This window comes from Chaetodon auriga, chromosome 5 (assembly GCF_051107435.1).
Source record: "Chaetodon auriga isolate fChaAug3 chromosome 5, fChaAug3.hap1, whole genome shotgun sequence".
In the NCBI taxonomy this organism is placed as follows: domain Eukaryota; kingdom Metazoa; phylum Chordata; class Actinopteri; order Chaetodontiformes; family Chaetodontidae; genus Chaetodon; species Chaetodon auriga.
Window position 1 is genome coordinate 25,502,700 of NC_135078.1, and position 13,988 is coordinate 25,516,687.

General features: G+C 43.2%; 1 protein-coding gene across 2 annotated transcripts in view; it reads right to left on the minus strand.

Moving 5' to 3' along the window:
- rasa1a (RAS p21 protein activator (GTPase activating protein) 1a) overlaps positions 1–13,567 on the minus strand; it is a 27,476-nt gene extending 13,909 nt beyond the window's left edge. The window contains exon 1 of one of the 2 annotated variants that reach the window (XM_076731865.1): positions 12,288–13,567. In XM_076731865.1, the coding sequence (XP_076587980.1) occupies positions 12,288–12,832 (545 nt within the window). In that variant the 5' untranslated portion in view covers positions 12,833–13,567. The remainder of the gene's footprint in view (positions 1–12,287) is intronic. The other variant, XM_076731866.1, reaches the window with a different exon arrangement.
- Positions 13,568–13,988: the final 421 nt, after the last annotated feature.

Below are 13,988 nucleotides of genomic sequence, written 5' to 3' on the forward strand. Positions count from 1 at the left end.
AGACAGAATGAGCAGGTCGTGTATTCTCAAATACATGGAAAGGAGAAGCTTTAAGGAGAAGTTTTAATCCAAAAGCACTCCATTAAAGTCTTGCTGCTTTCTGAATTAAACAGAAGCCTTAGGAACAACACTGGTTAAAATTTCAGCAGGTGAGGCTGAACTTGACTGGGGTAAAAAATTAACACGCTTTTCCAAATTTAGGCCACTGGTGCCTCTCAGAACGGAGTGCAGCGACTGGAAAAACATCCAGCAGTGAGAAGATGAATGAGGTGCTGCAGTAGCTCTTTTCACAGGAGACCTAAGGGGCTCCCGTCTGGTTTAGGAAAGAAGAGGTCTCTACTTGTAAAGAAAACGTGATGAAGTCTGCTATCACGGACTAAGCCGGAGAAAGCTTGCTGAAGAGGAAAGGGAGAGTTAAGTGTCTGTGAGGGGGCTTTGGGTGATAAGAGATCTGAAGAGGGCAATTGTGAGGAGGTGGAGAGCAGGGCCAAGCAGCCCTTGAGGGGCTGCAGAGGTTTGGGGAAAAAACACTGAAGAACAGACGGGGTGAAGAGGGAAAGACAGATTGGTGACTAAAGAAGAAAAATGGAAGAAAGCACAGCTCCATCCTTCAAGCAAAACTAGCTGGGCCCCAATTGTTACCACCTGTTACAACCTGTATTTAATGACATTAAAAGCCAAATAAAACAAATTTGAGATTCAAACTCCAACTGCATCTAATCCTGAACCAAGACGAGAAAGACCCTCGCTTTCAGAACCAAATTACTCATCCATAACCACAACGTCAACTAAAAAAACTGTGTTCAAAACTAGCCACAATCCAACATGAAAAACACTGTGAGGGTCGGCTCCTGTTTCCACTGCTTTAAGTCATTCAACACAACTAAACAGAGGGAGCAGCCAAAGCCTGCAACCGGGAGACTGGCAAGGAACAAGACTGCATGGATCGTGATGGACAGGACGATGCTGATTCGCAATGAGGGCCTCTCCTCTCCGTCCTGGTTTTCTGTCTGCTCTGTTAACCAACTCCAAAACCACTTCTGTTGTACTTGCACCAATTAAAGACATTTCTGGAAGAGTGTGCGGTGTTATTTGACAGGCACACCCAAGTCCTTATGTCAGTGTTAGATACTCAAAGAGGAAAAACCCTCATGAGAGCAACTATTAACCCTGTGACATTAATCTAAGCGGCTATCCATAAACACTGCACACATTGTGCTCTACTTTCAGGGCAGCGCAACAACCAGCGCAAGCAACGCTCACACAGTTTGGTTACTCTCCTGACCTTAAAATTTGCCCACAGTGTATGGTACACAGGTGGGAGGAGAGGCGCAAACAAGTGGGAGGATAATTTGGTGGGAAATGTGTCTTAGATGTTGGGCTGAGAACAGACGTCGCAGATGTTTCTGATCGCTCAGCTGACTGAATACTTGAAGCAAATGTGCAGAAACACAATAATGATTAAAATGTAAAGACTACATGCACCGAACAAAGTTTCAAAGCTTCTTCGGTATGTAAAGAGGTGTTCTGCCCATCAACAACCAACAGCACACACTTACACTACAAACAAGCACACATGCAAACTACAAATGCGGTTTCGATTAGTCCTTACGTGACACGTTGGGCCTTTGGTATCACACAACAGTTAGACTAGAGATGTCGTTACGGCTGTGATTTGTGATACGATATCAAAATCAAATCTGAAAAATGAAACCATTCACGCAGGTTTGCTTGTCAGCGTTATGCAGCCAAATTAAACAATGGTGTGTTGGAGCCTCAGTCCAGTCAGACTGTGGCTCAATCTACGGTTTTAACATACCTGAAACTTGTCACGCATGTCTGAGGTTGTGCACTGTGCTGCCTAACATCCTGCTGCTGTGGGTTAAGCTGTGGTACAGATGTCCAAGAAATGCATCAGCGGGCTTATTCCGGGCTGTTTAGAGTTGCACTTGAAAGTATAAAAATAGCACCATAAGCCGAAACCAAACAAGCTATCCAACATACAGTCAAACCAAGACCTGCCGAGTGTCACGCCTGTGTGTTAACTTTAGAGCATTAAAGTGCAAGACTGGAGGGAATTTTACAGATTAGAAGTCAGGGGTGTGAAATGTCTTAGACCTTTGCTTTTGCATCCAACCTGTCACTTCAGTACTTTCATTTTTGTATTCTGGCCCTGTAAGCTGTTATTGCCCGTCTTTCCACCCACCTCAGATTAAAAACTGAAAACTCAATTTTAATCATGAAGATCGGGGTGAGAAATTAATAAATCACTAATGACTGGTATCCAGTCTCAAGTTACTGACTGAGCCTTCACTTATGGGTAACTGCCAAAAGACTATTTTCTCACTTTAAATAAGAAATAATCAAACTCTTGATTGATTATTCAACCACAGATGTTCCAAGCAACTTCTCCCAAGTGCAGATGATGAAGAATATTTGTCTGCATTATGCATTTAAGTCAGGACTCCACACAAAACAGTGCTTTGTTCCAGTGCAGGATGCAGGGGAGCTCCATCCTTGGTGTTTTGTGGTGAGTTTTCAAACTAACTGTTAAATGGCAGACATCGCCTGCCATATATTAGCGCTATAGCTCTGGCTTTGGGTGGACATTTAAAAATACACATCTCATTGGCATTGCTTAATTATAGAAACCCACTATACTCTTTCCCTCAAGCACTCGGAGTCAAACACAGACCTCGTTATGAAATTGATCGGGTCACTGAATCAAGCAGGTGTATAAAATGCATAAACCAGTCTTGTTGCTCAGATGGATTTTAATCCAGTATTGATTATCAGTCTTCAGCACAAGCAAACGTTCCACTGCATGTTGGGTGAGGCTGCTTTGCTGTATTTTCAGCATGGGCTGGCGTCCGTCGCTCTGAAACATACATTTTGTAGCTGTGGTATCCCTCTGTTACTTCACCGCTGTGCAAAATGTTTTCTGTGTTGCCATAGCAAACCCTGCCATGTGGATTTGTTGCCTTACAGTGCCTTTAGGTCATCTGCATTATTGACTGAGTTTACCGTACACCCCTGACATCTGCATCTTCAGGGAAGAGTCGTGCTATTTTTCACATCACACCTATCTACAGATTTGGAAAAAGCCATTTAGATAACATTTCCTGCAGCATTACGCTGTTCATGATGACATGGGATGTGAGTGGGTAAACCAGGCAGGAAGGGTGTTATGATAAACACACGATGAGCATAAGGCATGACAGCGGTGATAGGATACAGTGCTACTATCAGCTTGAGGAATGCCCTGTCGTGTCGGTACATGAACAGCGAGCAGCGCAGTGACGTCCTGGTTCTCTCCTCTGCTGACACTCAGCTCAGGATAAGACATTTGTCTCCCTGCATACAGTCTCCCCGGGGTCAACTAAAACAGGCTAACCTCTACAAACAGATACTGAGTGTGCACACATCTTAATGTGTGGTATTGTGGCAGCTCGCACGCATGGCAAAATGACGCAAAAACTGACCAAGTCACAACTACCTGTGAATGACACCACGCCAAAATATGTTTCAAACTGCTGAGATGAGAGAGCCTGATGAGCTCCCACAGCGTCACCCTTCACCACCCTCAATGCCCACATCCTGAACCTCACTTTCACACAGGACACAGATTAAGACGCTTCATCATGAGACAAGAGGCAAGGGCAATCCTTCCAGCTGTGCCGGCGATCATACGAGTCTCTAGGTTAAGTTACATGCGCAGTTCAGCTAATTGTGTCATGCTGTCAAGAACAATATTACTGCGCGCTGTTGAAATCGAACATGCCCAAGCCTAGTGAGCTTGGGCAGAATGCCAAAACATGGGGCTTAGGCTCCAGCAAGCATAGCAGCATGATTTATTGTATACAATGCTTCTGGCTATATTTTTAAAGCTGAATGCCTTAAAAATATTGCATCACAAGAGCTCTGAAAGGACAGGAGTGACATTCAGTTTGTAGATTATGGCTGTACTGTTGAGCCACATAAACCCTCACTGTGTTTTTTTTTCTCAGTTTACAGCTTTTGATTCGGAAAGAGCAACCTGTGGCAGCATGAAGCCACAGGAAGTGAACAATGTAGTTTTCTTCAGATGACTGAAATGAGAGATGTGTAAGTTACGGAATTAATCTGCAATTTTCTGAGAGAAACGGCACAAAGATGAACTACGTTTGTAAGTATTTTGCAGAAAACGGTAAGTTTCTTGAGAAAGAGAGAAGCAATGTTCCCACAGATTAATACCGTAAAATACCTTACTTGGATAAATATTTTAGATCTTCTTTAGCTCTACAATTTTTTACTGACAAATCAAATGGAACACTAATTTGTGCTGCATTTGCAATGACTGCAGAGAAGAAAATGTCAGTGCATGTCAAGCATGCAGAGTATGTAATTGATGTTTTAATTAAATGTGCAACAGCTGCTACATACAGACATGTTTCTATACAGCAATAAAAATACGGTGATATAATAATGTCTAGCGTAAACAGCATACCCTGCTCGCATTGTTTGGGTCATTAATGTGTACTCAGCACATGATTAGGGTATTTTAGACTGCACTTAGACAGCAATACTAGCATAAGCATGCAGTATAGTCCCCACAGGAGAAATCAGGCAATGAATTATAAATGGATTAAGAAAATGACAATAACATCAATAGACTGTTCTAAGTGGGGCTGTAACTAATGATTATTTTCATTATCGATTAAACTGCCTATTAGTTCTAGGATTTGTCGATTAACTATTTAAAAAAAACTGTGCAAAATGCTCATCACAATTTCAGAGCCCAAAGCGACGTCTTCAGATTGTGTTTTTGTCCAACAAACGGTCCAAAACCCAAAGACTCTTCATTCATTTTGATAAATGAGAGAGAAAAGCAGCAAATCCCCTCATGTAAGATGCTTCAACCAGCAAATATTTGACATTTTTGCTTGAATAATCAGTCATCAAAACAGTTGGCGATTCATCTTCTTTCAACCAACTAATCATTGAAGCTCTAGTTCAAAGTTTAAAAAAAAAAAAACTATATCCTGTCGGAAAAATAACGGATATTTGGATTCTTAGAAGTGTGTCATCCTAATGTGGAAATATTTCTAAAATAGAACAGATGTTGAAGCAATGACAAGCTACGGTCTGAAAGGGACACCGAGTCTTCGGAAAAATTTGTGCTCAAAATGAGGACACTGCATACTCTACTGACCAAACTCAGTCAAGCGCAACTATCTTTAAAAAGTAAGTACCCAGAACACGCTGGGTGGGACTCGACCTTTTAATAAGGCCCACTTAATGGACTGCTGAAGCCGTTCTATATTATGCATTCTTTAAAATACTGATATTAAATTTAGCTTTTATGACGATTTCAGGCAAGCAGATTCTACTATTTGTGCCCGTCCACTTTATGTACAACTTTATTACGAAATGCTAGAAAAATCTGGCAAACTGATATTATTTTTTTACTTGTTCTTTTTGCTGCAGCCAAGTCTCGAGGCAATAAGACTTCCAGGGCGGACACAGATTGTCGTGACTTGAGCGAATTGGACCTCGTCTCTCTGTCAGTCTGTCTGACTCTCATTACACTCTTTTGTGAGCTCGTTCACTTCAGCTTCTGTCCCTCCTCTTCATCCTCTTCGATCTTGATGGATGCGGCTGTACTCAAACATCTCCACAGACGTACTGTCAGACCTCATCATTATCAAAAAGTAGTCAAACATTGCATTACTGTACATTAGCGATGCACCTCAGGGGAGCTGCTGACATTCTATAGGGGGCACTGAGTACAACATGTTTTCTACACATGAATTTAACTCCCAGTAAACACCCCACGAACATCACATCAAAACCACGTAGTTACACATGTAATACGATCTATCCTACAACTTCATGTGTCAGGTCTGTGAATTACGTGATTAGACAAAACTGCCACTTAACACCATTATATCAAAGTGTTTGACTATCCAGTTAACACCTTTCCAAGCAAAACACTGAAAACACAAACAGATCTGAAGTAGATTTCCTGTGATTGTCTAACTGAAAAGTCCAATATGCACAGTTGGCTGAGAGATCTCACATAGAAGAAAGTCCCCTGCATAACATTAATTGAATAAACTACACACACTCACAATTTTCCTTTTTAACAAACAATCTTTTTAACACTGGAATCCTAGAATAGAAACAGAAGCTGTTTCTACCAGCCCATCAATCGGGAGGTGAGGTTAGAGGTGCAGGGTGATTCGGTGCCCCACTTACGCCGAGTTCGCCCTCTGCTGCATCTCCCTCCTGTGTCCCGTGGTCTCACAAGATGCACCCACTCCACTGATACTGCTGCTGGCCAGGGAAAAACTGTGAGCACGGACGTGGAAAGCAGAGCAAATGCAGCTCCAAATCCTTACAAGGCATGATGATGTGACCCCGCTGCCGCCCTGATACAGTCATCTCCCGTCGAGCAACATCCATGGAAGTAAGATGAACAGGAGGACACAGAGATGCAGACTGACACCCACATGTATTTAGTTGTGCTAACTGATTTGAGAAAAATCGGACGATGGCGTCTGATTCATCATCCTTTAGATGCTGATCTGAAGAAGTTGATCTTTCAGAGACTGAGTCAAACTGTAACCGTGTCGTCTCTGCTCCCACCCCATCCCACGATGGCTTTCTCTTTCTCTTTCTCTTAGCCTTCCCTCTTTCTCTCTCATAAAGCCACGCATCGTGAGCATGCTGCCTATTGGTTTTTGAAGCACTGGGACAGCAAGGGTAGGGAGTGGCATCTCTGCACACAGACAACTGTATGAATACACATTTGTGTGCTGTCAATGAACACTCAAATACAGACATGCAATAGTGGAAACACACCACACCACCTTGTGACCTGCAGTGGCCTTTGAGTACTTAATATACACCTGGCTTAAACCATGCTTAAAGATTAAAACGCATGATGATGTGAACCTCTCTCACCCTCACAATTTCAGACTGGTTTCAACCTCACACTAAGCATTCTTTTAGTAAATGAACAAACACTAGAGATTTTAATGTAAAACTGTATGGGCTTATGTTCTAACCAAGCAGCAGAAAACTGCTCTGTAAATTGTAGTCCCTTAACCATTTACTTATATTTGTGAGCTCAAGTTTCCACAACGGAAAGATAAAAAGGTGGAGAGCTGTGGAGAGTGACAGCGGGTAAGAATTGGTTTTGTTTTGCTTTGCACATGATGGACTGCCACAGCTTGTTACCTCAGTGAGGGCAGGAGAGTGACAGCGCACAGAGGCAGACTTCAACAGTACAGATGGAGAGATGGGAAAGGGCCATCCATGCATCTTCAGCCTTGCTCAGCCTGAATGCTAACCAACCATCATCATTTTAATGCCCAGCCAGACACACGGGGACCAAAGCCGACATCTCGGCTTTCCTGCTGTGAATCAGCCTCCCTGAAATAACATCATTACATCAGTGATAATAGGCTTCACTGTCATCTGCCCATACAATCTTCCTCCTGTGCTTCTGATATCTACAAGCAGGGGTGTCCAGTTAAGACCATGCTCTTCCTGCTCAACTTGAACCATTATTTCTTGGCAAACTGAATGTGGAGTAACTTACACAAACATCCACAAGACAGACAGAACACATCTAAATAAAATGGAAATGTGCTTTCTTTTGTGTGGCTGGTCTTTTGTACAACTAACAATGCAATGACAACACTGTCAAGAGAAACAGCTTCATTATACTTGCTGTGCAGGAAGTCATGCCTGTAGTACCATAGTACTTAAGCCTTAACCTGGCACTGTGACATTTTCTATGCAAAGAACCCGACCTATTACCCAGCACACCTAACTAATGTGAAAAGTCATTCAAATCAAACGTCCTGGGTATTGTCAAACACAACTGAAATGCTTCTAAGGATCCAGTTAAGGCCACAATGAGTGGCTCAGAAGTATTGAAAACAGGATGCAGGAGAGAAAAGGCAGGGCAGTGTGGGTATTGGAAGGGCATGACAGGACATTGCGTAACACACTGAAAATGCATGGAAACCATAGGCTTTGCCTTATCAATGCACAGCACAGAGTTTACACTAATAAAAGTGGGACTGGTATTTCATTAAATGCGTCTAGTAAACCAACACTAAGCGTGTGCATCATACGCTATAATGGTTGGGAGACTGAGGGGGAAGTTGTGTGATGAGGTGCGAACAGTATTTAACTTCAGAGTATTGTAGTAATTTCAAAATGTGCGACAGGAAATTACAGGCTTAATACTAATTGCTGGGCTCATCAGTCATCAAAACTGCGTAATGACCACAGAGTAATGTAATGACCTATCCCATTAATAAAGACCCTGCTTTGCTATAAAGGCAGCGCAACATTTTGGCCATTGGGAACAATCTCCTATAACCTAGTTAAGCTATCTGACATGATCCTTGTGCCATTTCAAAACTCTGTTGTCTCTGCCACCCAATACAAAGGGCAATTAGGTAGTGTGTGTACTCAAGTACACTGCAGTTACAGAGACGTTTCCACAGCCAACTGCTAAATCTGGTAAATTCGTTCACATAGCCACTGATCTTCAAATCCAACTTTTCTTTCCCCGTTTTCTCATTCCTCCTACCACCAGCTCCTCAGGGAAACCCTTTATGACTTACAATCCTCACTAATCTTCGTGGAAACTCAAAATCAACGACTCGTTTCCCAACATGCTGTTTGTTTAAGCTCAGGCACTGGGCCGGAGGTTTCTACTGGCAGCAGGAACGCGCACTGTTAGGCCACCTCACATCTTCATTTTTGCTTCTTCGTTAAGCTGCCGCCAGTGTGAAATTCCTACCGCTGTGCTGCATCCATTGTTTATGAATGACACAATGTTGTACAGAGGTGTGAATGAATGTGACTGCTGTTTGTCTCTCTCTCACTCTCACAAACAATTTCACTCTACCGCACAGTGCAAATGTGCCAAGTTCAGCTTTCACAGTCACCGTGCAACACACAGCGGGGCCGCTTACAACAGTGTGGAAGTTTTCCACCATCGCTCCTCGAACATGCACTTTGCAGGCTGCTAACATAACTCAAAGGAATACAAGATCAGCCTTGGAGCCCGATTACAGAAGGCACACACAGCTAGCTACACAGCTGAAGGGGCAGGGTGAGATTCAGAATCATTCGGGGTAGTCAGCTGTGAATGCGACACCCATAGCTGCCAGTGGTAGATTTGCCAGTGGCATATGCTATTATAAGCACAGTCAGGGGGAAAAAGTCCATCGTGAAAAAAAAATATGAATGTCATCTATTACGCGTAGACTTGGATGTTCACATCCGTAATGTGACACGAGATAAGCTGATTTTATGGCATAAAATGTAGCCATGAGTTTCAGTTTATTGCCTCCGGGCCAGAACTTGAGCTATGCCCATGACCGCGGTGCATTTTGCCTGAATCACTGCATATTACATTAGGCATCCTCTACAGGACAGCAATCACAGTGTATATCACAGTGGATCAGTGGCACATCCTGAAGGAGGCACAGACCCCTGCTTTAACTGGGTCATCGTTACAAGGCAAAGGCAGCACCTTATTACTTGTCTTTCTCGAGAGGCACCCACTGCCAGACAAGAGGATGAATGAAGGCTGTGTGCCTAGCTCTGGCCTTGCTTGTATTGCCAATGGCAGGTGTTGTCATGATGGGCACAGACATGCATATAGACTCAACTTTTGACCTGAATATTATTATAACGTAAGCCTTGAAAGAAAGAACATAGCACATAAAAAGACCAGGCTGTTTCTCACCGCCGTCGACATATCAACATCTTTCAGTTTGATGTGGACAAAGTTCAACATCCATAAAGGCCATACGGGTAGGCCCGATTTTGATAAACACTGTAGCACACTTAGCAACACCTATTGGGAAATTGTGGCTAATAATAACCCGGAAAGAAAGCTATGCGGTCCAGCTTTCTGGTGCATTCCCCACCACTACAAGCAATTCACCAAAACCACAAACCTAAAAAAGAGGAAAAGCTTGTGTTGTGAATGTGCCTTGCACAACACGGTTGAGTAAAACATTTCAGAGCAGGCAAGAGTGAGAGCGTGAGCAGATTCATTTTGACTCACCAGCATGTGAAGTTATGTGTTAGTGAACGCGGCAGAGAAACATTTGACAACAAGTCTCTCATTGTGAAACAAGCAAGACCAAAGAAAATCAATGCCATTCATGCACAAGTGACAACTGTTCAACTGCCTCACTGGCAACCCTGCAAGTTGATAAACTGGAATCCAAGTGCAAACCCATGAAGAAGTCTGTATGCCCTTTGCAAAACTACTATTTCCACACAAGTACTATATGTAAGAACTTTGATTCAACTGCAGTTAATTCCATTTGGGGTTGTTCATTACCAGTACAGGCAAGAATGGTGAAATGCTGGCCTTCCCCTTCCTCTGTAATCTGACAGGGAGATATAGGGTGGCTCCTAAAATAAGAGCTGAATCCACACTCTGGGCCCAGTCACTTCCATATCTTATAGTATGAGGGCCAGAAATGACAAAGCTCAGCACTTCTCTAATGAGACTGTAACAAATGGGAGAGCTGTATTTAGGTTATTACAACACCAGCACACACGCGTTTGGACATGTGCTGGAGTGCATGCCTGATAAATTCATAGAAATGCCTATAATTAGAGATGCAATTCTAAAATACAAAGCTCGGGATGCACTTTCCCTGCTGCAATCAAAAAAGGCTTGCAAATACCCTGTTTTGTGCTTATCTCACTTTAATCAGCAACAAAATGTTATATTTATGATACCTAATGTCCATTATGCCAGAGGACTGTGACTGGCTTTAAGTAAACGATTGTGCAGCAAAGCGGAAACATTAGATTTTTCTTTCAATTTGTATTTCCCATGCAGCATGACAGAACAATACTTCACTGAAAATAATTCAACTTACTCTGGATTACAAATGTAAACCGTGACTGCTGATTTGATTCATCAAAATTAACCATTTGATTAAATAAATATATATACTATTAACGGTGTATTTTGTGCATCATCTGGACATCAGGTCTGTACCTGCAGGTGCTGTCTGCACCTCGACTCAAACTGAACTCAATTCAGTTGAGTGCAACTGTGATTAGCATCAGTGGCCGTGACACAACTGGTTTTTGGTACGACAGAAATGGCACAATTCAGAGATAACGTGCACTGACCTCACCCACAGTGAAGTAAGCACTTGTCACCAGCAACTCTTCATCAAACAGTTCACTTTAGCTGCTTCCTCTTACCACTCCTTCATGGCAAAACTGATCTGCCAAATTATCGTTGCTTATGAAACTGATCATGTGATTTATTTGTGATGAAAATACCGCACAATTAACCCACTACTAGGTGGGTGTAGATTTGTAAACAAAAACCAGTAACACTTAACGAAAAGGACAATGCAACAAGCAATTAAATTCTTCTACCTAATAAAGGCATGTGTATACTACAGCTGTTGATCGCTGCTGCTGTTGCTGTTAAGTGTCTTGTATCTTTTGTCTCCTCTAATCTATGTAATCCAAAGAAACTGTAAATTCTCCAATTATTACATTGAATCTTTTTAATTTTGTCAGGCCATTTGTTGAATAATGACAAGAGGCTCAGGAGCAAGAGAAGCAATGTGCCTGATGGCATTATTTCCCTCTATTCAGTGTTGATTAATCAAACAAAGTATTTGTGTTTCTTATCACATACTTACCCATTTCTTGGGTTATGTTGCAAGATGTGCCTCAGTACAGTCAATACTCTACTCATGTTTGATCAACTTTAATGCAATCACTGATCAATAATTTGGTATTTATTCAATAGAAACGCTTGAAATTGGCAACTTTATCCTGAGCACAGCAGTTCTCGTTGTGAGGTTTGTATTCTGTCCTGTTAGGTTCATTTTGAACAGGGGTGAAACAATTACACCCAACAATAATGTGGTTAAACTGCGACCAACTCAACTCAGCCTGAGTAATTTTGATTGCAAATACAACAAATACACACGGTAGGTAACAGGTCTTGCTAAACTGGGATTATTTCATGGTCACAACTATTTGGTTACTGGCTATAAAACTCCACTGTACATGGAGTCAGGATAGTGTGCAGCCAATCAGGATCATGACTGACGATACCTGGGTAGCACATGTCACTACCGAACCTGCAGGACTCAACGCTGTCACAATCAGACATCAAGTGTTAACAGGAAGGAAATGAACTCAACAAAAACTACAGGATGCTTGAAAATGTTGATTTCTATGTGTCAATGAACAAGTCGTCAGTTTATTGATAGTGTACTTACTGGTTCGTGGGAGGTGCAGAGAGGGGGAACACCACCTCTTCTTCTTCGTATTCCGGTCCATCCTGCATGTCGCTTTCATCCATAGTGCCGCCGAGCCCTCCACAGCCTGGAGGGGGAGGAGGTGGTGGTGGCAGTGGGGGGAAGACAGTGGGCCCATCAGGGCCTGTTGATGTGGGTGAAAACCGACTAGCTGGACCCTCCGAAGTGGGAGAGCAGCAAATGCCGCCCACGGTCCCTGAGCTTGTTCCTTGGAAAACTGAATGTCCACCTCCTGCTCCGCCACTCCCTGTTGCGGACAGCACTGGTCCGGTCATATCCCCACTAGCCATGGGATAGATTATGCTCATGTCGGGAAGTGAGTCCGGAGAGGTGTTTGAATGTTGGCGGAGGGTTGGTGCTGGTCCTTGTCCCAAATCGGTGACTCGCACTCTGCTCGACTTGGGATAGTAGGGGAAAGGGGCCGTCTCCGGGCCTCCTCCGCCTGCCACCCCTGTCCCCGTCGTGACCGAGCCCGTATCCTCACTGCTGACCTCCGCAGCCATCATATTAGGAAAATATGTAGAGGGGAAAAAGTCCAGAAGGGAACCTGCCCTTCCCCTCTGTTCTTACAATACTCCTTCAGTGTTTGGGCTCCGGGGAAACAACACGAAAAGTTTCTCAAAAACGCGTTTAGCTAGCCAGCTAACATTAGCCGACAAGCTAACTTAGCTTACTTGGCTGCACTAGCGGGCGTTAGCTTTGCCTCGCATTCGCTCGCTGCGAGATAGCCCAGCTAACGCTAGCGGGATGGCTAGCAGCTTCGAGACACTTGATGAGTTCTTGCTCGCTATGTCTTCATTGTTTCCTGAGTTTAAAGTTCACACAGAAACGCTCTCTGGAAACTAACATTTAAAACGTTTCAAAAAGAATTACAATTCACCAAAATCTCCTGTTTTTTCTGTTCGGACTTCACCCTCGGCAGCAGGCAGACCACTTGTCGGGGAGTGTTGTTTTATTGTCACTGTTGTGTGTAACCCCCGTCTTTTTTCCAGTGTTGTTGTTTTCTTTCCTTCTGAGTTTCCAGCCGTCTCGCGTAGAGTCCACAAACGACGCAGCCCTATCGCCTAAATCCTCGGAACGGGACGCTGGTCAATGCGAACTACCATATCGTAAACCACAGTAAATTATTCTTGCGCGTACAAGCTAAGTTCGCCTTTATTTCTGGGTTTCAGGGCTGGTGGCTTGCCCGCTGCTGCGCTGCTCTCTCTCCCCTCCCTCTCCCACTCCTCTCCAGTCGCCGTGCAGACACGGCCAAGTGAGCACAGAGCGGCACCGGCTCGATCCATTACATCTTCAATCGGTACTCGAAGAAATGGGACTTGGATCCTAATTGATAATAAAGTAGATTAAATATGATTGTGTTCTTATCGCATCTCATTATGTTTGTCATAGGGGAAACTTCAGACAAGCAGCACGAACGTTTTATTTAAACCAGGCTTTTAGATTGTTGGACTAGTTGCATGTTTTTCATCTATCTCTGTTATCTTACACTGAACTAGTCCAGCCTGTATTCACAGTAAAGTTTTACACCTTTGATCAAATGCTGTGAAGCAACCAGCTATATTTGACAAGTCACTATTTTTGGCTGTCTGATAAGTAGTGTTACCATGAAGATAAAAAGGGAACTGACAAAATGATTCAGCTATATTGACAATAGGTTCC